The 24205-nt window shown below is 39.8% G+C and overlaps 2 protein-coding genes and 1 long non-coding RNA gene across 5 annotated transcripts in view; 1 reads left to right on the top strand and 2 right to left on the bottom strand.

Annotated features, from left to right (window-relative positions):
- Positions 1 to 1278: 1278 nt before the first annotated feature.
- LOC150016895 (uncharacterized) lies at positions 1279 to 20343 on the bottom strand. Its single transcript, XR_016509843.1, has 4 exons — positions 19748 to 20343; positions 17106 to 17277; positions 6291 to 6411; positions 1279 to 1331 (listed from the first exon to the last, which is right to left on the bottom strand). It is a non-coding gene; the product is annotated as an uncharacterized LOC150016895 (long non-coding RNA).
- Positions 12199 to 12815, bottom strand: LOC150016896 (developmental pluripotency-associated protein 3-like). Its single transcript, XM_090272073.1, has one exon. It carries the CDS (start codon positions 12813 to 12815, stop codon positions 12333 to 12335), a length of 483 nt encoding a protein of 160 aa, XP_090128199.1. The 3' UTR covers positions 12199 to 12332.
- The window catches only part of PPP2R5E (protein phosphatase 2 regulatory subunit B'epsilon), a 134133-nt gene continuing 130061 nt past the window's right edge, over positions 20134 to 24205 (top strand). The window contains exons 1-2 of one of the 3 annotated variants that reach the window (XM_090270966.1): positions 20134 to 20732; positions 23985 to 24148. In XM_090270966.1, coding sequence (XP_090127092.1) covers positions 23992 to 24148 — 157 coding nt within the window. In that variant the 5' untranslated portion in view covers positions 20134 to 20732; positions 23985 to 23991. The remainder of the gene's footprint in view (positions 20733 to 23984; positions 24149 to 24205) is intronic. The other 2 variants (XM_090270965.1, XM_090270964.1) reach the window with 2 other exon arrangements.

Raw genomic sequence — 24205 nt, 5'->3', positions numbered from 1 at the left:
TCAAACTCCTTAGTAATTAGAAAAAATGAAAATTCAAAACAACCATCTTAGACCTTTTAGAATTAGAAAATAGAATACTGAATGATGAAAATGGGCATATAGGAATCCTCATGCAGTTCTAATGGGAGTGTAGACACACAGGTACAGCTAATGTAGGGAAGAAAATATTCATATGCCCTAATAGTCCAAAGATGTTTTAGCAGTTCCATTATTGGGTGTTGTGATGTCATGGAGTTGGAGATAACCCAGTATCTATGCATGGGAGATAGGGTAGGTAAAAATGTAGTGGAAGTACGCAATTAAGTATTCTGCAGTAGTTACAAACCACAGATGTCCGCTTTAGCCATAAGGCTTGATCATGAAAATACAGTGCCCAATGAAAATAGGAAGAAATAGAATGTATATGTGGGAAAGCCATTTATATAAATTTAAGATATACAAAATTCACATTTTGCAAAAATGTACAATTATACATATTAATCACCATAGAGTTGTTGCCTGGTATAGGGGAAGAAGGGAATGGAACTGGGTTTAGAAATAAAAGGAGAGGATGAGAAAGGGAGGAGGTAAAGAGAAGACCAGACAAAAATTTTTAAAAAGAAAGCAAAAATCACTTTGATAGTACATTACAACTGTTCGAGAGTTTGAGATCTAATAATAGACACATGGAAAACCATGCAAAGAAAAAGGGATGGGGAATAATTTTAAACTCTGGGGAGTAAAAAATCGCTTATAAGAAAAGAAATGTAACAACTGTAATAGAACAACAATAAAAAAAATTAAAAAATTAAAAAATGAAAAGTAAGCACTATTTAATCAAAAATTGTACAACTATATTGCAAGCAGGAAGAGAAGGGTGTGCAAATTATTAGTTTTTCTCTTCCATAGTAGAAAGTCAGCTTTCTTCGTATGGATAAATCAAGAAAACAGAAGTATAAGCATATTATTTAGAAGCATATAAATAAATCATGTAGCAAAACAGCTAAGAGTTTAAAATGGTTCCCTCTGGAGAAGAGAGAGGCAGAAGAGGAGTGGGTAGGGGACTGTTTTTATTTTTTATTTTTTTACCTTGTGGTAGAATATCAGGATACTTTAGTTGCAAATAACAGCTCGATTCGAATTAACCGAATAAGGAACATATTATCTCACAATTCAGAAGTTTTTCCAGGGTTTGGTTAACAAGAATGCAAATTCTTTCCAGTTTTCTGCTCTGCCAATCTTCATCTTGTCGGCCTCAAGTTCACAAGAAGACTATAATTGGCCAATGATCATATCCACATTCACCAACGTCCACTGGAAAAGGGGCCGTTTCTTTGCCTGTAATTCTTTGCCTAAAATAGTCACAAGCAAGAAAAATGTGATTACCACCAATTGGCCCAATCATAATTCACTGCCTGTGTAGCTGGAGTTGACATATGCTCCTCTGGGGCACATGGGTTCGAGGGGTACAAAAAGTAAATTAGGTTGATGAATAGTTGTTCTACAGGCACCACTTGATTTCATTTATGTATATATGTTACTTAAAAATATTTTTCATTTGAACATTGTCTCAAATAAATGTAAGATATTTGTGAGGTAATAATTACGTTATTTTTCTTTAATAAGAATTATTAAATGGAAAAGATTCTGCCTTTTATTGGACTATTGTTCAGAGAAGAGGTAGATACTGAAAAAAATTAGAAGAACCAACTGAAAAATGTGTGAGATGATTTTTGTTTTCCTTTTTGCTAATTTATGTAATCTTCTGCCATTGCAACCAGCAATGTCATATTGAATCAATTTACTGTTCAATTACTGACCTGTTAGTGAATCCATCTTTCAGATCTGCAAACCAACTCTCACTTATCTAGCTTTGAGATTACTTATACATTATGTCTAATGCATTTTAGTGCTGCCTGGTTTTTGTGCATTTCACTGACCATTTACTTTTTGATCAAGTAGTCAGAATTAAAATCATACCATTTTATAGCCCATTAACCTTCATTCTTCCCACTCTGCACCTAACTCATAAGCCAAAAAAAACTACTTGAAATCCCTGAATGTATCATGAAAAGAATGCAGCCATTCTGCATCGGTTTCATTATCTGAAAAGGGGAGATAAGAGTATGTGACAGAAACTTCAAATTATCTCCCATCCTCCTTTTTCATAGTTATAGAACCCCCAAATTTTAGTTGGGGAAGTGATGCCCAGAATAAAGAATGTATTTCCCAGAGTATTTTACAACTATTCGTGGTTGTCAGACTATGTTGTGGGTAATGAGATATATGTGAAAACTTGTAAGAACTTACATAAGGTGACAGTTGTTGAGTTCCGTATGTCCCCTTGCCGTTGTCTGGAATGTGGATGTGACAGCTGGAGCTCTAGCCAACATCCCGAACCATGAAGTCTCAACTAGCTTCTGGAGTAGTTGGCTAAAAGAAGTCTGGGACCCTGACGTTTTGTGGAGAAAGAAACAAACTGCGCTATTTAAGCCACTGTTATTTTAGGTCTCTTACAAGTAGTGGTACCCAACTGATAACATTGTATAACCTTTTAAAGATTGTTGACAACATTAGATGAGCTAATGCATGTGAAAACTCTTAGAACAGTGTCTAAGAGTAGAGTAAGCACAGAGTAGTACAGTAGAACCTCGCTATATTGCGGTTCACTTATCGCGCGGCCTCACTGTATGTCAGGATTTTAAAAAATATTTAATTATGTATCGCGGATTTTTCGCTATATCGTGGGATTTTGCGGTACTGTATATGTATGTTGTTGATGTTACGTAGGTTTAAGAGTGTAGAATAAATGTAAGGTTCCTACTTTACGGTGGGGGGGGGTGCGGTTTGGAATGTAATACCCGCGATAAGTGAGGGACTACTGTATTTCCAATGTTATACAATTTCCATACTTCGGTAAGGTTGTTCTCTCTGCCTGGCCTTTTGTTTGGTAAACTCCTCTTAGTTCATAAGGCCCAGATCAATCAATTATTTCCTCCTCTGTGTAGCTTTTTCTGACCCCCACCCGGGGAATCAGTCCTCCCTTTGCTTTATGCTACTACTTAATCTTGTGTATATTTTTATAGCAATTTGCACATTTTTGTTTACACACTTGTTTCCCTACTAAACCACTCTTTCTCATTAAAAACAAAATAAAACAAAACAAAACTGGAATTCTCTTTTCATAAACATGGAAATCTCATGACTCACATAGATTCTCATGGCCCTAAATCTATCATAATATTCAATATGCCAATCATGCAAACCACCACTCCCCTACCCACAGATTCTGATACACAGCTCCTACAAGGAACATAGGCCTCCTCCCCTCTCCTGGCCCACTCAGTGACCAGTTGAGACAAGTATGTACTGGGCTGGGCACTGTAGGAGATGATGCTGGAGATAATATGCACAGAGTGCAAAAGTAGTAGGGATGAGAAAACGATTCTGTTTTCAGGCACTGGTTGAGAAAAGATGATGCCTCTATTTTGAAAGAAAAATAGTTTATTCAATAGACTGGAGAAAGGGGGGAAAGAGCAACGGAGGATGAAATGGACAGAGGGAACAACATATGCAAAGGCTCAGAGGCATAAAATACATGTTTAATTTTAGTTATGATCATTGGGGTAAAGTCTTCCTAAGTTTCTCTGCAATCGCTTTCATAAAACATTCCTAAGGGTGAGTTACTCTGCAGATGGCTCATCACATCTCTGATGTTTTTATTTTTTATTTTTTTGATTCTGACAACACTTTCCCTGAGCCTGTTTTCTAGACTCGCTACCACTAGGTGAAAACGATTCTGTTTTCAGGCACTGGTTGAGAAAAGATGATGCCTCTATTTTGAAAGAAAAATAGTTTATTCAATAGACTGGAGAAAGGGGGGAAAGAGCAACGGAGGATGAAATGGACAGAGGGAACAACATATGCAAAGGCTCAGAGGCATAAAATACATGTTTAATTTTAGTTATGATCATTGGGGTAAAGTCTTCCTAAGTTTCTCTGCAATCGCTTTCATAAAACATTCCTAAGGGTGAGTTACTCTGCAGATGGCTCATCACATCTCTGATGTTTTTATTTTTTATTTTTTTGATTCTGACAACACTTTCCCTGAGCCTGTTTTCTAGACTCGCTACCACTAGGTAATAACTGAAGTGGTTAATGTTACTATTCTGGAGAAATGTTCCTCAGTGCCATGTCAGGGCCATGCTGATGACTCATCCTGCAGTTGTGTACATTCGGGCTTATCCTCTTTGGCATTCGGAGCATTTGTAAGATTGCCTTGCAAAACCTCGCTGGTTAGTATTTAGCTTTTCAGTTCTAGTTAACAATAGGTTTGTCAGTTTTCTACCTTCTGTGTTAGTCCCTAGCTTAGGGGCAAAGCTGCATTAATATAGTTTGAGTCTTGTTTGTTTGGTTTTGGTTCCAGTCACCTCCTTGTTGATTAAACTAGTTTGTATGTATGAAGTTGCTGCCTGTGCCTTCATTTTTCTTCTCTAGGACAGAATAAAGGCTCTATATTTTCCTAGGGGCTTTTCAAATACTGTAGCTTGGCCCAGGAGTTGAATGAAATTTAATAGGTTTAACCAAGTACTCTTTCCCCAGAGACCCTGAGGGGCTGAGCCCCACAGAGCCCTGAGTCTGGCGTGATTTTACTGTCGCTTAGCTGGACAGAGCTGCAGCACTGCCTGGCAGCTCCTTTTAAATTTGGATAGAGTTTTCTGCAAGCTTTGAAAACTGTTCCAGATCCAAGCACCATCTGTAAGCACCTGCCATTGTGGTTTTCTCGTGCTTCCGTTGTACTTGATTCACACACCTTGCTGTTACATGTATGACATGCTGTATGTTTTTGTTTCCATTCTGACTGTTCTGTGAGGTGTGTATAACCATCAACCACTGCTACCATTCACACTGGCCAACCCAAAAAAGTTGAATAAATAAGTATCCCATCTTGTGAAAGGTCATTCTCTTCACAGAGTCTGAACTAATTACATGGCCATGGAGTCTTCGATAGGTTCTCGGCATCAATCTAGTAAAACAAATGTATACATTAAGAGTTGCTTTACTTCTTCTGGATTAGGAGTAGCTGTAATCTACAGCAGTGTGGTCCTTTGCTTCTCTTTACTGCTGCATTTGTTGCAATGCGATCAATGACCGACTCGGCTCTAGGATTGATCCCCTGTCTCACACTACTACCAGGGATAGTGCTAGAGGCAATCCTCACAAACAACTTCGTGAGTTGGGAACCATTAATATCCCCACTTTACATGTGAGGGACCAGAGGATTACAAAGGTAATCTAGTTACTTATGACTCCAAAACTAGAGCAAAAAGCAGTGTAAGAGTGGGGAGAACCTGGTTCCTGTTATGCCCTGGGCACATATCCTCAGGGCTGTAGATAGGAGACAGTAATGTGATGAGGTTATGAGTGTAGACTCAGATCACAGAGTGGTGGGTGTAAAGTCCTGACTGTATTATTTATTACCTCTGTGGTTTTGGGGGACAAGTTACATAACCTCTCTGTGCCTTGGCTTCCTCATCCGAAAAAAAAAAAAAAGAAATGGAGAAATTAATAGCCTTTACCTTTTAGGTTTTTTCAAGAATTAAATGAATTAATACAGGTGAAGCACTTAACATAGTGCTTGGGACATGAAAAATATTGAAAAAGTATTAGCTAGCCATCATCATCATCATCATCGGGACCCCAGGTAGTAGGAGTGAGGTAAAATGAGGTCCAGGGGCATTAGTCACTGATCACACAAATTTGTATTTACATAATGCTTTCAGGTGTTCAAGAACGTTCATATTCCTTATCCTGCATGATTTCGTCACTACAATCCACTATTGTCAGGTACAGCCAGTTATGTCATCATCTTAGAGATTCATTTATTCAGCACTACTTATTGAGGCCTCTTACGTGCCAGGCACTGCTATGTTCTGAAAATCCAAAAAATTCAAAAAAAGAACTTACGGTTCCTGTTCTTACGTTAACAAGAACTGTCTTTGGGAGTGAGTTTTGAGGGGCCATTTAACATTCTACACTTGTAATTTACACGACAAAAATATGTAACTTTTATGGTCAGAAAAGAAAAAGATGTAGTGGGGGATAAGTCCAATGGGGAGGCAGGCGTGCAAATCCCTAATTACAGTGGTCAGTGTGAACATATAGACAAAGGTCAGTCAGTGAACATAAAGGAGGAAAGTCAGGGTAGAGGCATTTAAGCTGAGACAGGAATGTTGAGAAGTTTGCCAAGTAAATGTAGAGAGAAAGGTGTTCAAGCAGAGGAAGCATGAATGACTTATATACAGTCAAACCTTGGTTCTTGAACGTCTTCCATCCCAAATCAATTCTCAGCCAAGTTGTTCACAGAAAAAAATGTCTCCGTTGTTGAACAAAACTTCAGTTCTCAACCTAATGACCTTTTCATGCTGATACCTGTATGATAAATCACACATCTCTCAGTCAACAAAGTAGAGAAGGTGGGAATATGAGTATGATTCAGTTTTCGAATAAAGTTTTCCTCAAACAGCCTTCTGGAATGAACTAAGTTCGAGAACCGAGGTTCCACCCTATCAAGGAAGTGACATGTTGTTCAGTGTTGCTTGACACGAAAGGACAGGCAAATGATATACATTAAGGCTGGTTAGGTAAGTAGAGGTCAGATAATGAAGGAATGTACTAGACAGAGGTGTTCAGAATTTGCCGTATAGGTATTGTGCCCATGAAGAATTTTATGTTGGGAGTTAACAGCATCAGAATGTATCATTACGTTTCAGTGTAGACATTGGGAACTGATAATTCTCTAAAAGGCTAGAGTAGCCAAAGCAATATTAATGTCAGAATTCAAGTCTTTTGACCCAAGTGTAGCAGATTTTCTATTAAACCATGCTGACTCCTCGATAGAGGAGAATATAAAAGGTCCCACTATTTGTTATATTAGTCTGCTAGTATGAATTTAAATTCTTAACTAAGGAAAGGGAAAAGATTTCACACAATCACTTAAGCTACTAGCCTTGTCTTTTATCTTTTTGGGGGATATGCCTGTTAGGAGATAATTTTCTCTTGAATTCCATCTCGGAGTGGGAGAGAGTTTACAATTCATTCATTCTTCAGATATGTGCAGAGCATAATTTCCACTGAACAATTTGTCCTAGGGGCCATAGCCTTTAAAACTACATGCAGTTTTTGTTAAGTATAAATTTAACTTTTATTGATACAGCGTAATCCCATTTCCTCCAGTCCTTTTCATAAGATTACACGTCAAGTCCAAAGACGTATGGACAGGAGCCTTTAGCAAGAGAGCTTGCGTTCTCTATGAGAGAATAACTACCTTCCATGTGTTTATTCCTCTCTTTACTTCCATACCCCTGTCCCCACTTACAGGGCTTCAGTCAGCCCACTGCGCAGCAAGCTGGCCAGCAGAGAATCTTTCACTCTGCTGTGATAGTAGTTTTGCTTCCAGTGTCTTCCACCCAGGGTTCATAGGGTCTGGCAAAAGAGAAGGGAAATGCAGTCCTGCACTATCCATGCCCTTTCTTGGCTTCTCCTATCTAGAGCACTGTCCCATTAACCTGGTAGGACCTTATTATAATTCCAAGGGTTCCCCAAGCTCCCCAGATCCTCATGGTTGGTATGATCCTGTGTTACTATCAGGGCGTTAGTTTGAATTTGTCCTAGGGATGGTATCATTATTCTGGAAAAATTCACGTCATTGAATGTCTCTGCCATCTGTGGCCTACTTCCTGCTTGCTGGAATAAGAAGTGCCAAACTGTTCTCTCTCATCAATGATAACACCCAAAGTTCAATTTTTAAAAACTGTACCCAGAAACATGATTTTTTATTTATTTACCCATTTGGAGTGCTTTTTATTCATTTATCCATTTTTGAGTGCTTATTAATGCCAGGCTCTGTGTTAGTTACTTGAGGCACAGTATTGAACAAAACAGATAGGTCCTTCCATCTTGAATCTTCTGATCTAGTGACCCTGATATTGGGGTGGAGGGGAGTTAAAAGGGAAGGACAGATTGTTAACTGAGACTGGGAGGAAATGGAAGCGTTTACAGCTGCCAACATTGTAATTAATGCACGTTAAGTAAGAAGTTTAAGCATATTTTAATGGTTATATATGAGCATGATTGCTATCTTCACTTAATTAGAGGGAAGGCAATGTGCCGCCTCCTCACATATTGCAATGAAGTTTGTGAGAATGGGGCTCTTTGTTTAAAAGTTAACATGTTTCCTAAAGAAAAACAAAACAAAAAAAGAACTAAATAATAGAGGTACCATATGATCCAGCAGTCCCACTTCTGAATATATATACCAAAGAATTGAAAGCAGGATCTTGAAGAGATACTTGCGCATCCATGTTCAATGCAGCTTTAACACATTTGTCAAGAGGCAGAAACAGCCCAAATGTCCATGGACAGATGAATGGGTAAAGAAAATGTAATATATATGTATAATATATACAGACTTAAAAAAGAAGGGAATCCTATCATATGCTATTGCGTGGGTAACCTTAAGAATATTACGCTGAGTGAAATGAGCCAGTCACAAAAAGACAAATACTGTATGATTCCACTTACATGAAATATCTAGAGTCGTCAAAATCATGGCAACAGAAAGTAGAATGGTGGTTGCCAGGGGCTGGGGAGGGTAGGGGGAGAAATGGGCTATAGAGTTTCAGTTTTGCAAGATGAAAACATTCTAGAGAACTGTTACAGAGCGACGTGAATAGTTAACTTGAAATGTACATTGAAAGTTTTAAATTTAAGTGGTAGAATTTAGTATTGTGTGTTTTTTGCCACAATTAAAAAAAGAATTAAAGTTAATACAGTTAACATGGAAGCAACTGTGAATATGATAGAATAAGTGGTGAATTAGGGTCAATCAGAAGACTGAGGTTGCACACTTGGCACTGCCAGTTTCTAGCTGTGTGACCTTGGGCTTGCATTTAACCTCTACGCCTCAGTGTCCTCACTGGTAAAATGGAGATTGTGTCACCTACTTCAGTGAATTTTGCAAGAGTTAAATGAGGGGATATAAGTGCAAGTCGGCAGAACCATTGTTCAAGCATTTTGATGGTGATGATGGATTTCTCTATTATCTGGCTTCACCGCTGCTGTGTCTGGCCACATCTGGCATGGGGCACGTTGAGGCACCAGCTCCAGCTTTTCTCTTTCATTTTTCCTGCTGTTTTTCCCACTTCAAGGTTATAGGTGTTAAAAGTGGAATGCTTAACCTGGTTGTTGTTCCTCCTACCAGCACTTAAGTCCTCCTACCTGACTTATCTCCAGGCAAGTTCTACTTGTCTCAATTTTCTTATTTTAGTTAACTCAGTCACAGAATTAAAGACATTTAATACATACAATTGAGAAATTGAATAGCAATGCAAGTTGGTGGGCTGAATTCTGACTAGGAGAGGACCCTTGGATTAGCTAGGACCTCGGCCTGCTCTTGAAGAAAGAAAAAGGTTTGAATAAACAAAACAAAGGGAATGGAAGGAAGGGTAGGTATTCCTGGTGGGAGAGAACCTTGTGAACAAAGTTTATAGGGAAAAAATAAGTAAGGAAAGTTTAGAAGACAAGGACACTGCCCTGCTTGAAATGATGAGCCTTAAAGGTGAGAGAGGGGACAGTTAATGGGGGGACTACAATAGCTGGCTGAGGGTATTGGATTTTCTGCAGTGGTGACTTTAATCATTTTGGTTTGAGAGTAGAAGAATGAGCTGTTGAATGTGGGTTTTAGACCAAAATATTTCATGGACCTAATACAATAAAATCTCAATGGGTTGCCCTGGCTGGTGGCTCAGTGGCCTGAGCGCTGGCTTGTGAACCAAAGCGTCAATGGTTCGATTCCCAGTCAGGGCACATGCCTGGGTTGCAGGTCAGGTCCCCCGTTGGTGGTGCGCAAGAGGCAACCACACCCTGATGTTTCTCTCCCTCTTTCACTCTCCTTTCCCCTCTCTCTAAAAGTAAAAAATAAATTAAACCTGAAAAAAAAATCTCAATGGGTTGTTTAGGAGACTTCTACAAAATGATACTGAAATTCAACCACACAAATCATCAAGTAACAATAAGTAAGAAAAAGCTTTAAAAGTATAATTGAAGGGGACTTGCCTTATCAATAAATGGTGGTGGGAAAATGGATTATTTATTAAAAGGATCAATTTAGGTTCCCATTTCACATCATATGCCAAGTTTAATGATAGCACTATTAAAGAGTATAGTGTAAGACAAAAATAAAACAAAAATTAGAAGATAAGATAGATAAATGTTTGCTTTCTGGATGGGTAAGGAATTTTGAGAGCAACAGAATCTCCTGTATATTGCTGGTGGGATTGTTAATTGGTGCAATCATTTAGGAAAGCAATTTTCCCCATCTTGTGAAGTTGAAGAAGCACTACCCTATGACCTGATTCCATTTCTAGATACACACGTGAACTCTAGAAATCATAGTACATAAGGAGATATGGCCAGGAATACTCACAGTATACTGTTCAAGACAGTAAAATGCTAGAAATAATCCAAAATCACAAAACAAGAGAATGAATAAACTGCAGAACATTTTTAATCTTAAATTTTTTTTCAATTACAGTTTACATTCAATATTATTTTGTGTTAGTTTCAGGTGTACAGCATAGTGGCTAGACAATCATATGCTTGGAGATGAAGGAACCCCAAAGAAAATATGGTATACTCCTCTACATAAAGTCATTATATGAAAACTTTTAGAAGTCAATCAACAGAAGCACTAAAACTGTGATAGAAAAATAAGCAAAGTACACCATTAGACAATGTTCAGAAAAAGAAATTTACATGACTACTGAATATATGGAAAGTATTTTAAATGTTCTCATGTTGTGATCAGAAATGAAAGTTAAAATTACTTTCAATTTTTTGGCGTATAAGTTAGACAAGATGAGAAAGGGAGTCATAGTGTTGGCAATGTGGCCAAACTTAATCAAGAACTTAAAAAATGTTCATATCCTTAGACTATAAATTCAATTCTTATAAATTTAATTTGAGGAAATAATCAAAGATGTAAGTAGAGAATTATTGCATGTGTTTTGGGGCAACTGGTCTTCTTTTTCTTCCCCAACATGCATGTAAATAGCAGAGAGCCCCCAACATTCATTCTGTGCTCTCTGATACCCTGACCATGGTTGACTGGCCAAGGCATGCATACCTGATCCAAGCAGGGGTTCTAGCCTCACCTCTAGCTGCTCTTGTCAAAGGAAAACAATGGAAATGTGAGAGCTTGATTTGCCATATTACACCATGTAGCCTGACCTTCAGAGAAAGCCCTTTTTTAGTGTGAGAAAAAAATGGGCAACAATCAGAGAAATGGAATGAGACATAAAAAAAAAAAGGACCCCAAGTCTTTCCTGTCCTGCTGCTACTCCCTGCTTGCTGAGCCTAAGTGCATCCCTGCCCAGAATTCTAATAAGTTTCCCTCTTTGCTTACACTGGCTCCAGTAAATCCCTGGTAAGGCTCCTGCCGCTCTGACTCAAGAGAGGCAACGCAATTCTGCCCTTTACCTCTGTACCCCATCACACAGAGCGGGAGTATCCTAATTCCCAACTCTGAGGGCAGGGTCTACCAAGGAGGACAAGAAGGAATAGAAGGAAGAAGTTAATACTGATTGAGCACTTACAGGTAAAATGAAAATAATCTCTGTGACTTAATTGGGATCCTTCCTGGCCCGTAGTAAAAATACCTTAAATAAACAAACAAACGGCGTGCCAAGCCATGAGAGGATGAGAGTGAGGAGTGTAACAAGGTTTGGCTTGAATATCACCTCCTCTTTTTCCTTGTTTTTTACCCTTCTGGTCACAAGGAATTTTATTTCTTTATTTTTAAAAGGTCTCAAATTTTAATAAGATATTAAAAATTAAAATAGCACATGAAAAAAAATTGTTATAATTCAAATTTTTGAAAACCAGAGAATCTAGTTAATACACTCAGGACTAATCATACTCACCAACCCACTCAATTTTTTTTTTTTTTTACATTCTTTCTGCACAAGTTACTTGCTTCTAATTCTTGATGTTCAGTTTCATCTTACCAACCAGGCTTCTACAATACAACGATAACACTCAAGACCTATTAGGACTTCTTTGGGTCAAATAAAAAAGGAACTGAAGTCATTCAAATGCAGGCTACACAGATTCCCTATAAGTCACTAGCATCAATGTAGACAAGAAAAAGATGCAAAAAAAGAGACATCACAGAACTTCTATCATAGGTAATCAAAATATTGGTCTACAGTCTATCCTAGAATAGTCACTTTCCCAAGCTGCTGCATAATGGCCTTAACATTACCAGCAAGAAACAAAAAGTACAAGGGTAAGTTTTATGGCTGATTTGACTCCATGTCATAATTATTCTCCATGCCAATAGTGTCAGAAGGATCTCCATGATATAGGCAGTAACGACAGCCACATCTAAATTTTCTGGATCTTGATTGAATCTCAAGTTTCCTCTCTTGTGGGTCTTTTCGAAGCAGAGACAGGGTGCAGTATCTAATAACTCGCAGCATCCTTCGCATCCTTTCTTTCTGAGCAGTGGCCAGTGTCCTCACTCCATGTCTCCTCTGGTAGACCATGCGTTGAGTCAGCCCCAGGCCCAGCCCCTGTAAGAGTTTTTCTCCGTTCTGCTGTTGGGGTGAACATTCTGGTAGAAGGGAAGGGAGTTTGGAACTAGCGTTGAGTGTCAGGTTACCAAGGTTCTTTGCTAGTAGTTCTGAGACAGCTTGAGTGTCAGCCGAATATTCTTCACGGGGCATCTGAAGAGACTCGGGGGTACAGGTTGGGTTAAGCTTCTTTGGGGAGTTCATTGGATGTCTAGCCACAGCCTGAAACTCCTAGATTCTCCAACGGGTTCAGTAGAAGGCGATACTCAAAACTCTAGAATTGCTACAAAGTAGCTCAGAAAGAACCCTATAGCCCAGAAACCGCTAGAAATTCCCGAACTCCAACCAAATGTGAAAGAAAGAGCAAATCTGGTCACAAGGTATTTAACTGGGCTCTGGGCACCCTTAATAATTAGCCTTTGATCATAACATTTTGTAATACACCAGAGTGATAGTACCTATTATGTCTTATACAGATTTGTGTTTCCTCAGAACACGGAGTAGGTACTTAAATGTTTGGAATGAATACATGCAGGAATGATTTTTAAAAATAATGAAAATTTGCTTACGGAAGTTCTATATTAAGTGTTTGAAAGGCTTACTGATTTATGTACTGACCATCACAATAGTGATAATTTTTCTTTTAAGTTAAAAAATTATTTTATTTTTAATTAAGGTATAAATTGATAGATAACATTATCTTAGTTTCAAATGTACAAAATAATGATTCAGTATTTCTCGATATTGTGAAATGATCACACAATGAGTCTATTTAGCATTCATCAGGTGACAATTTCTTTTAAATTAATTAATTTTTAGAGAAAGAGAGGAAGGGAGAGAGAAACATCAATTTGTTGTTCCATTTATTTATACATTCATCGGTTGATTCTTGTATGTGCCCTGACCTGTGATCAAACCTGCAAACTCAGTGTATCAGAAGGATGCTTTAATTAACTGAGCTACCTGGCCAGGTCCATTGGGTGATTTCTCTTAAAGCTGAGCATTTGCCACAGTTAACCTATGAAGCTAGTGACTTTTAGTTAATTATAACTTTTTTTCCTCTAAAGGGTCACGACAGCTAAATAAATTCCTTTACTTTGAATGGGTCTCTTCAACGCTTCTTTTTAGAAAATATTTTTTCATAAATACTTCATTCAAGTTGACAACTGACTTGTTAACTAGGTCACTAACCTTCCAAATACTGGAGGTGACTACTGCTTATATTCATCAAAGCTCTTAGAACAAAAACTTTCTCCCAAATATCTCTTCATAAAGAAGAAGGTTGATTTGGAGCCACACTGCAACCTAACTCTTCCAGCAAAGTGTATTTCTCACTAAGGACAGAATAGGGGTTCTTTGTTATTTTGGAAAGAGACTTACTTATCAAAGGGAATGAACTGGAAAGGATTTGTGTTTTATATATATTCTACACAGTACTACATACAAACCAGATTGTATAGAGGATCTCCAGGGGTGGGGCAGGCAGTTTAGAGTTTTGGTGCCTCTCTTCTAGTCTTAACTCCCGCCCAAGCTCTGACATTTACTCAATGTATGACCTTTGTAAAGAAACTAAAGCTTTCTGTATCTTAGTTTCTGCATCTGTAAAATGGGATACAAGTGCTGACATAGGGGTTATTTTGAAGACTAAACAAGATAGTACATGCAATATGGCTGCCATAGTTTTTGGCCTATAGTGTTCAAGGAATGGGGAATTCATGCTGATCATGGAAAGTTGGCCTCTTCTTTCTTTTCTCTATGATATGGTATAAGACACTTACCCCCTTATCTTATTAGTCTTTCCTTCTGTAAGATGGAGAAAATAGTAGCTTTATATTAACAATGATTTACAAACAGATACAGAGACCCTTGGAAGAATTGTGTTCAAATTGTGGTTCTACTAGTTTGTAACTATGAACACTGGACAACTTCCCTGATCCTATTTTTCTTATTTAGAAAATGGAAATAATATGTACCTACAAGTTAAGGTTCAAATTAAATAGTGCATATGAAAATGAACTAAATTGCTATGTTCATGTTTGCAATAATTATTCCAGTACCTTACAAGATGGAGTGCATTGTTCTATTGGATTATTTTAATAACCTTTTGCTCAGATTTATGTTTTCACCCTCCTTTTGTTGTCTTGCTCCTTCAGAACATTTTAGCAGTAATTTGCCCTATGTTTATAGATTTTACCCACCTGTATTGATATCTTAAAAACAATGTTCTCTCTCTCTGATAGATAAGAACCTAGATGCAACATTCAACCATAGGCTGCATTTTTAAAATATGGCCTTGGTGTTTTAGGGGTCAGAGTAAAAATGAGCTACTGAAAAGCTACAGTTTGCTTATTTCCATGCCTGGTAGTCACTGCACTGTCTTTCCTCATGTAGGTCTGTTTAGGGGGACTTAACTCTTCAAGTGTAATTCTTAAGAATAGCTCTTTTGAGTCTTTCAAAAAACAAAACAAATAAATTAGGCTTGATGAATCACATTAAGAAAGAATTTCCATTTGGCCTCTTTGAATGATTTCTTTCATGCTTAAGATTAGATTTCATCTAGAGATTTCATTTAGTTCAACCCTTAGGGAATTCCAGATTCAGGGACTAAGAGTAAACTGAGGCTTGGAGAGGTAAGTGAATTGCCTGTGAATTATTAGTCAGGATTCTTTTGGGTGTAAGTTATAAAAAATTCAACTCCAAAATAGCTTAAACAAAAAGGGAATTTACTGGCTCCTCTAACTGAAACTAGCTTCGGACATAACTGAATCCAGCAGCTCCAATCATGTTGTTAAAACTTGGCTTTTGCCAAAGTTTCTTCCAGTATTGGCTTTCTGCAGGATGGAGGAGAGGGAGGAAGATGACCATAAATAGCTTACATAATTTCTATGGTTTATCATCCAAAAAGAAGAGAGGCATCTTGCTCCCAGCATTCCCTGAACCAATCTCGGGGAAGTTCCATTGATCCCCTTGTGTCCTGTCCCTATCTTTCTGGGTGACAGAAGAGGGAAGCAACATGGTTAATAATCCCACGAGGATCACGGGACCTGAGGGGTGTGGTCCTCAAAGAAAAAAAGGGGATGGATGTGGAGCAGATATCTACTACACCAAGGCCGGGCCTAGGACTATAAACCAGGATCTCAGTCCTACAGCAGTTCTGGAAGTTACGGTGAAGAAAAGTAGGTAAGAGAAGTAGAGCAAAAATAGTTTGAGCCTCTCTTAAAGGAATATGAGGTAGAAATTAAGATAAAGTTCTGAAACGATGTTAAGTTAAATTACTGTTGTTTAACTTTGAGAAGTATATGAGTATTTTAAAATGCAAATCCCTATTATTACTAATGAATGGTCCCCACAATTCCTTAATTTAGTGTGGAAGTGGATTGAAAGGCATTCCTCCTTGCTCGTTGTTTTCTTCATGTCACAATGGGGTGTGTCAGAATCAAAAAAGGGAGAAAACTTCTTAAGGAAAAGCTTCTAGATGATAAAAAGTATTAGAATATAAAGAAAGTAGATGATTAGGGTAATAACTAGCACTTAGCAGTTAACAAGTGCCAGGCACTGCAGTAAATGCATAACCTCATTTAAATGAAAGCCTATCCTATTTGTAGGCCAGGGAACCAAAGCTGTGAGGGGTAATTTGCCCCAGCTCCTCGCTGGCAGATCTGGGATTTTCTGTTGGATATATCTGAATCCAGAGTCTGTGTTCTCATCATTATGCTTATAATTAGTTATAGCTTCAGCTGATTTAATTTTGTAATTTGACTATTTTACAAGCAAAATTATTACTTGTGGTATTTTGTGTCCTTAAAGTTCGCTTTCTCCTTTCTTTCTTTTTTTTTTTTTTTAAATAATCCTCACTCAAAGGTATGTTTTTTATCTATTTAGAGAGGAAAGGAGGAAAAGAGTGAATGAGAGAGGAGGGGAGGGAGAGAGAGAATAAGAGATTGATTAACATCAGTGTTAGAGAGAAACATTGATAGGTTGCCTCCTGTGCATGCCCTGACCCAGGGTCAAACCAATAACATTTTGGTGGAGGGGATGACACTCTAACTGAGCTACTTGGCCAGGGCCCAATCATGAACATAGGGCCCCTCTTTCTGTCTTGATCCATCAGTAACACCTAGAGCCTCTCACTGCTGTGGAGGGAACTAGAGCACCTAAATATTTTAAAGCTCAATCAATAATTATACACAGTAATCATGCGGAAAGCCATGAGTAACCTACAACCTTTGAGGCACCTCTAAAAGTGTAACTGCACTATTTAAATTATGACCCAAGGAAATGTCCCTGCTGAGGGTGTTTCCGGTGTAGATAAATATGGCTCAAAGAAGTCCCCTGTCTACATTGGCTGTTGTGCATACTCCTTTTATTGTTCTACCTCAAACAGCAGCTCTTGCCTCAGGTTTTTTCACTGTTCTTCCCTTTCAGCCCAAACCCAGCTTCATGCACCCTCTTCCCACAAATTGGGCCAGTCTATGTCTCAGGATAATGTCTTACCAGCATAGATCTTTTCCTCCTCTGTTGGTTGATAATTGATTTGATGATGTTTCTGCTGATCACCTTAGCCCTTCTTTAGTTCACCAGTCAGCCACCATTTGATCAAAATGTCTTCTAGTCTCATTACCTGGATAGCCTGACAGCAGATTAATGATAAACTCAGCCTTAATATCTGGAAAGTAAGTGCTTTCATCAGATAGCAATGGGCAGTGTTTTGTCATTTGATAATGGCTTCCCAGGTAGCTATAAGGTATTTTATTTTGTACTATCTACAATAGCAGCCCCCACACATTTTTGATTATTCATTCCCATCAATATATTTTTGAGGAATGATTCTTAACCACGTACGAGTATACTGTATGTATATCTATTTATAAAGTATATACATGTGCTACCATCATTAGCTTATAATTCAAATACTATATGAGCTTAGGGTGAAGTTCATTGTTAATGACAGAGGGTGTAAACCCAATTTCAAATAATCTTGATGAGTTCAATATTTTTTAAGCCAAAATTTGGTTGGATTTATTAGATTATTTTAACTTTGAAATGTGGCTGTCAAAGATCAGATACCAGAAGTGTCAGTTCTGTTATTTGATTATTTTCCTGAGGTTTTTTTGTAGAAGACTCTGGTAAAGTCACTTGTCTATTTCCTATGGGTTAGTTTAATGAAACCAAGATAATATAATCAGTGAATCCATTTAACCGAACCTAGCAAACTTCAGTATGTCGCTATGTCTTGGCAGACTGATAGGGAGGAACCACCACAGACAACCCCTGGAAATGGGTAACTCTCCCTTTTCATTGAGAGTATCTCCTATGCTGTGTTGGGCCAATAGACCATTCCATGGATGGAGTGCAGGGTTATATACTCATTCTGTATATAAAATATTAGTTGGGCTTAATGCTTTTCTTCTTCTATTTAAATTAAGCATAAATGGTTGCCCTCGTATTTTCTTGTCCTGCACCCCAAATGGATTGCCTTGCATTATTCTTGGAGTACATATATCCCTGAAATGCATGAACCTCCTTTCAAAACTATTGGTTCAAGGAACAATTTCTCACATAGGCAAGGATGTTTTGATTTAAAATGACCTGCTCATTTCAGTTACTCCGCCATTTTATAGAAACGTTTATAGAAACAGTTTTGAAATGAATTGTCTTTATAGAGATCTATAATTTGCAAGCAAAATCTCCGTTCTACAAAATGTGAAATGTTCTAAGCAACAGCTGTGAGCATTTCAAACGTGTAATACTCTTCAACAGTTCATCTGTTGCCAAGGGAAATTGAGTTGGCTTTAAAATCTTCCTTGAATTCTGCATTTACCCACAATCAGAGACTGAGCAAACAAATTTTTGGTGGCTGGGACTGGTAAAAGAAATTGAGATGTGGACATGTAAGTTTCTTGCAGGTAGGAGACTAGTATTCTTGCGGGTTTTATAGGGCTCATGGTGATGAACATTATCAGAGCAAAAATGGGCACTATTAGAAGTGGCCAATCATCTGGAGTCAGTAGGGGGAGCCTGCTTTCATCTATGAGAGCCATCTTTTCCTGTTTCCCATTTCAGTTCAAAACAGGAATATATTTTTATCTTTAATGGCACACATTCAAAAATTTTTTTTCCACTCAGGAGCCATTTCTGGGAATGAGCATAGAAATTTGCAACACTTGAAGGTTAACACAAGAAAAATACAATGCATTTTTTGGTCATCACTTGCACATCTGGTTTATATAGTGTTATTTATATGTAGTTCTATTTCCTAACTGTATGGAAAACATGATATAATGCTGAGGGGGAAAACGAGGCTACAGAATGACACACACAATCTTAAAAGAAAAAATACTGTAAAGAAGTACACCAAAATGCTAACAGTGGATGGGCGATTATGAATGTTCATTTTCTTCTTTTTTTCCATTGACCAAGTTTTGAACAGTCAATACCCTGACTTTTGTAGTGGGCATTAAGAATCTCTCTTCTTCTTGCCCCCTGCAAAAGAGGTATGTGGCGTGCATTCAAATAGTGAGCGTCCAAGAATATTTTCTGGAAATGCACCATTTGGCCTAGGGCTCACAAAGGAGGCAAACAAATATCTAAATAGTTTATCACTTGTTCTACCTCGAGTTACGTCAAGGCTTCTTCACAAACTCTGATTCACCCGGCCAATTAAAAGCTCCCAGGCTCCTACAATTTGGAGCGGGGCTTTCTCTGAGCTCCGTGCAGCTGGAGGGACGGAGCGGTGGATATCAATGATTGCGGAGAGAAGAGCCAGCATTGCCACCTGTATAAGCTACACTGAGCCTGCCTCAACCCAGGCTTGCAGGACCTTCAGAGAGCTGATATTCAAAAGAGAAGTTTAGGGAAAAGGATACGAGGTGACAGAGAACTGCATGCGACACCCAACTCTTGGCCAGGCCTCAGGGTTTCAGATTTCCGTGCCAGGTCTCCCACAAGGTTTAGCGGAGAGCGATTGCGGGGGTTTCACAGCGCGATGCAAGGGGCCCATTTACACAGGCGCGGGTGGGGGAATCTTATTTCTGTCTACGCAGAGCTAGGTTCCCGTCCAGAGTGGGGCTCCTGGAGCCCAGAAGGGCCTCCCTAGCAGGTGAAGGAGCGGAATCCAGATCCCGGGGCTTCCCCACCCTTAGCCGATCGTGGCCCTTGGAATCTTCTGGTTGAAGACGACCGCCGCCCAGAGGTTCCGCACTGCGCGGAAACCCATTCCATTGATCTGTCAGTCGCACACTTCTGGGGTTAAAGGAGCTCCTCGCAGGCCTAGCGATTGCGGTGACTAAAGTGTTCCGCCAGGCGGAAGCGGCAGCAGCGCGACAGAAGATCGAGGCTGCATCCGGGTCCCCAACTCCTCAGCCCAATCCTCGGTCTCCGCTCTTCCCACCCTCCGGTGTCTCCGCCCCCCTGCCGCCAATCCCCGATCGGCTCAGCCGAACGTGCTGGGCTGGGAGTGAAGGCGGAAGCTGACCAATGAGGACTTGCTTCCCGTTTGAAGCCTCCAGTGAGTGGGTGCCGGGGGCGGGCGCCGCTGGCCAGAAGGTTCGGTTGCGCGTGTGCCATGGACTCAGCCGCCCGGTGATATTGACAATAGGAGAGAGAAAGGGATATTGACGGGGACCCACCGCGGTTACGGAACGGCGACTCTGGCAGCGGCGGCTCCAGCTCCGGCGGCTCCTCCTCCTTCTCCTTCCTTCTGCTGCCGCTGCGGATCCAGTCTTCCTTCCTCCCTGCCCCCCCTCCCCACGTCGTCGCCACCGCCGCCAGGTCCTGGGCAAAGAGCAGAGGCGCCGCCCGCCGGGAATGTGAGCGAGGAACCACCGGCGGAGCCGCAACGGGGTCGGTGCCGATTTGATGGGACGGGCCCGCGGGGGGAGGATCGTGAGGCCGCCGCCGGAGCGCTGAGGTTCAGGTCCGGCCGTGAGGCCTAGAGGCGCCGCCGCCGCGGAACCGGAGGGATCCCGCGCCGGACAGCTCTCTCCCTGGGCTCCCTGCTGCTGTCCGGACCTCCCACCGCAAGTCCCGGTCCCGCCACCCGCCCCCGCTGCGGCCCTCTCGCCAGTCTCCCACCCCTCAAAACCACAGATCATCTTCGAATTCTTCCCCAGAAGCTTCAAGGTAACTTCGTCTCTTCAGCTCCGCGGCTCGCCCGCTTCCCTTCTTTCTCCTAGTCTTCCAGGGGAACCTGCTGGGCTCCAGCCTCGGGAAGGCCTGGCCCCGGCAGGCGAGGAGTGCGAAGGGGTGGGGTGGGGTGTGGGAGAAGGAGGGCCCGTCCCACTTGCTGATTTACCTGCAAATGCTTCTAATGCTGTCTCTCATTCACTCTGTCCCCCTCCCCCCTTTTCTCCTTCCGGCATTGGAGGCGTTTTCTTGTACCCCTTATCCACTGACGGGGCGGGGAGAAAATAGGGGGATTGGTGTTGTGAGGAGGATTCTGTAGCAGCTTAGCTTCAGGGCTTGGGGTGGGGGTGGATAGGAGCACAGGGAGTATGTGAGCCATCCCTACAGACGAAACTCTACCTAGTACCCCCTTTGGATTATCCCGAGCCTTGGAAATACCCGGTGCCTTTTGCTTAGAGGATGATAAAGCTTCGAGCGCCTCGGTCCAGGGCGAAACCTGTTTCCCCGGGCTTTGCACCGACCCGCTGCTGCTGCACGTTCAGTTCTGCAGCGCTTTAGGGTTGAGATCTTTGACGTTTATTTTTGGCCGCAGGCATAAGGGGCAAATGATTTAAAAAAAATTGCTATCAATAAACCACCTTTACAAATGGGAGATGAGGATAAAGAAGAAACCAAAAGAGTGATGGAGGAACAGGATTTACTGAAATCCTGGGTTTTTATGGTTAAACGAAATCTAAATAAGTACCAGATCGGAGAAGCGTCCCTTAAATTTACAACGTACAAATGTGATGTGGAGCTTTTCGCCTGTGCAGTCTTCATGAAAAATTTTAAGTGATCTTCCTTCTTCTGTAGTTACTCATAGCTTGCAATTATATTTTGAATCTGTCACATTTTATTTAAAACTAAATTAGGTAGATTTCTAGAAACTTTTATTATATATTCTTTATCCTCATCTGAGGACATTTTTTCATTGCTTTTAGGGAGAGGAAGGGAGCAGGAGGTGGGGGGAAGAGAGAGAGAAAGAGAAAGAGAGAGAAAGAAAGAGAAAGAAAGAGGGAAAGAGAAAGAGAGAAACATCGATTGATCGATTAGTTGTGTTCTGGTAGGTGCCCCGACCTGGGATCAAACCTGCAACCTGGGTATGATCCTTCCCGGGAATCAAACCTGCCACCTTTCCATCTAAGGGAGGATACTCCAACCAACTGAGCCACAACAGCCAGGGTCAAAGACATTTTTTTTTTTTTTTTAAGTGAACCAAACTAGACTTCAGAATTACAACCCTCAGCATTATGGTTTTTTGTTTTAATATTTTTGTTATTTTTACTTTGTAAGAATCCAGGTGATTGAGGTAACTTTTATTGTTACAAGTTCAGGAAGAAACTACTTTATACTTTTATTAAGAGATTAAAAAACACTTGTTTGGAATGACAGGTGAGTAATTACATTTCAGCATTCCCCCAAATGCATTATTTGTATTCGAGTTTACCATTAATCTTGCATAGACCCTCAGTACCATGCAAATAATAGTATCTGCTTAGATTGAATGAAATTGAGTTTAACGTTTCTTTAGGAAGTAGCCTTCATTTTAATAATTTGGCAGGATTAAAAAATCCAAAAGAACTGTTCAATTTCATCAATTTGATGGAAAGAAAATTAATATTTGATGATGAACTTTGAGGAAACTCAACTTGGTTGTCTAAGTAGGCTGTGAATTTGTTTTCATTTCAGCTTTGCTGCACGATTTCATCATAGTTTTGTTTATTAAGCTTTAATAATTTAAGATGGTTTCATTCAATAGGAAGACGTCTTTGCAATGATTTTTAAAAAAGATTTTATTTAGTTGTTTTTAGAGACAAGGAAAGGAAGGGAGAAAGAGAGGGAGAGAAACATCGAAGTGTAAGAGATACATCGATCAGTTGCCTCTTGCACAGCCCCAGGTGTGGATCTGGCCTGCAAACCAGGCATGTGCCTTGACAGGGAATTGAACCTGCAACCTTTTAGTTCACAGGTTGGCGCTCAGTTCACTGAGCCACACCAGCCAGGGCAGAAATGATTTTAATTATTCCTTTTATGTGTTCTGTTTAAAGTAATCTAGCCTGTTCTCATTTCTGGTGTGGTATAGTTTATCATAGCTAACAGCATTAAAAGTCATGCCTAGATAGTTTCAGTAATTGTAAATTTCACTTGCTGTGATACATTGGTGTAGATTCTTGAAGTGCAATAAGGGTTTCAACTGTAGAGCCCATTCATAATATTAAATATCTTGGGAAAATGTATCAATGGAAGTTTTCCAACTGCAGAATAGCTCCAACATTACTTCAGGAATCTTAAGATGAGATGAGCTTCATAGTTAGAAAATGAATACATAGCGTAGAGTTCTTGAAGTCTAAATGAGCGTCTTTAATGCTTATCATAGTGTTAACAGCATAATGCATTAGGATTACAATATTGCTTATGGTAGTTATATTACTTCTATTTTTCACCAAATTTTTGTTTTCTCATTGAACATGACTTTTCTTGATTGGTTTTATTTGCTTTTTTTTAAAAAAAATTACATATACCACTTTCATGAATATTGTAAATGGGAGTTTTAGAATTTGTGTAACTTACATGTATAAGCGGGGACCCCCCCCTAAAAAATCATGGAATTTATTTATAAAAAATTGTGTACTTATTCTTACATGTTTCAACTTCAGTCACTTTCAAAGGACTCTCCATTTGATGTAGTACACCTATTGAGACTTTGTTCTACTGCTCAAAATAATTTTTGAACTTGCCAATTTTGATGCCTTTTAGTGCTTTTGCTGCTTTTTGTTTCACCTCTTCTACATTGGCAAAATGTTTCCCTTTGAGGACTTTTTTCATCTGGGGAAACAAAAAAAAAAAAACTCACTTGGGGTGAGATAGGGTGAATAGGGAGGGTGGGGCATGGGGTTCATGCCGTTTTTGATCAAAAACTGCTGAACACTCAATGTGGTGTGGGCAGGTGCACTTGTAAATCATCCATCATGAAATGGGCAAATGCGTTGATAGAATCTTAAAAAAAATATAATTCGCTGAGGTCGAACACAGCCTCTCATAACAACACCAGCTGGCACATTGATACGGATGGGTTCTTAGAACACTCACCTAGAGGGGGAAGCCTGTACTGTAAGGGGCCTGCACCCCAGAAGATAATTCCAGGTTTTTTGAGTCCCCCTTATGTGCTTCTGCCTTGGAAATATGTTTATGATACCTCTTTCTCTTCAGTAGGGATATGTCCTCAGCACCAACTACTCCTCCATCAGTGGATAAAGTAGACGGATTTTCTCGGAAGTCCGTCAGAAAAGCCAGACAGAAGAGGTCACAAAGTTCCTCACAGTTTAGGTCCCAAGGCAAACCTATTGAGTTAACACCTCTGCCACTGCTGAAAGGTAAGGCTCATGACCAGGTGGTGGATTCCTTTTCAATTGATCTTTCTATGTCTATAT

Source organism: Furipterus horrens, unplaced genomic scaffold, assembly GCF_987537825.1.
Source record: "Furipterus horrens unplaced genomic scaffold, mFurHor1.1.pri manual_scaffold_3, whole genome shotgun sequence".
NCBI lineage: Eukaryota > Metazoa > Chordata > Mammalia > Chiroptera > Furipteridae > Furipterus > Furipterus horrens.
This window is presented reverse-complemented; position numbering and strand designations above follow the sequence as displayed.

Excerpts from the sequence above, each read along its gene's own strand:
- LOC150016896 (XM_090272073.1), bottom strand. The coding sequence starts at position 12,815 with ATGAACTCCCCAAAGAAGCTTAACCCAACCTGTACCCCCGAGTCTCTT.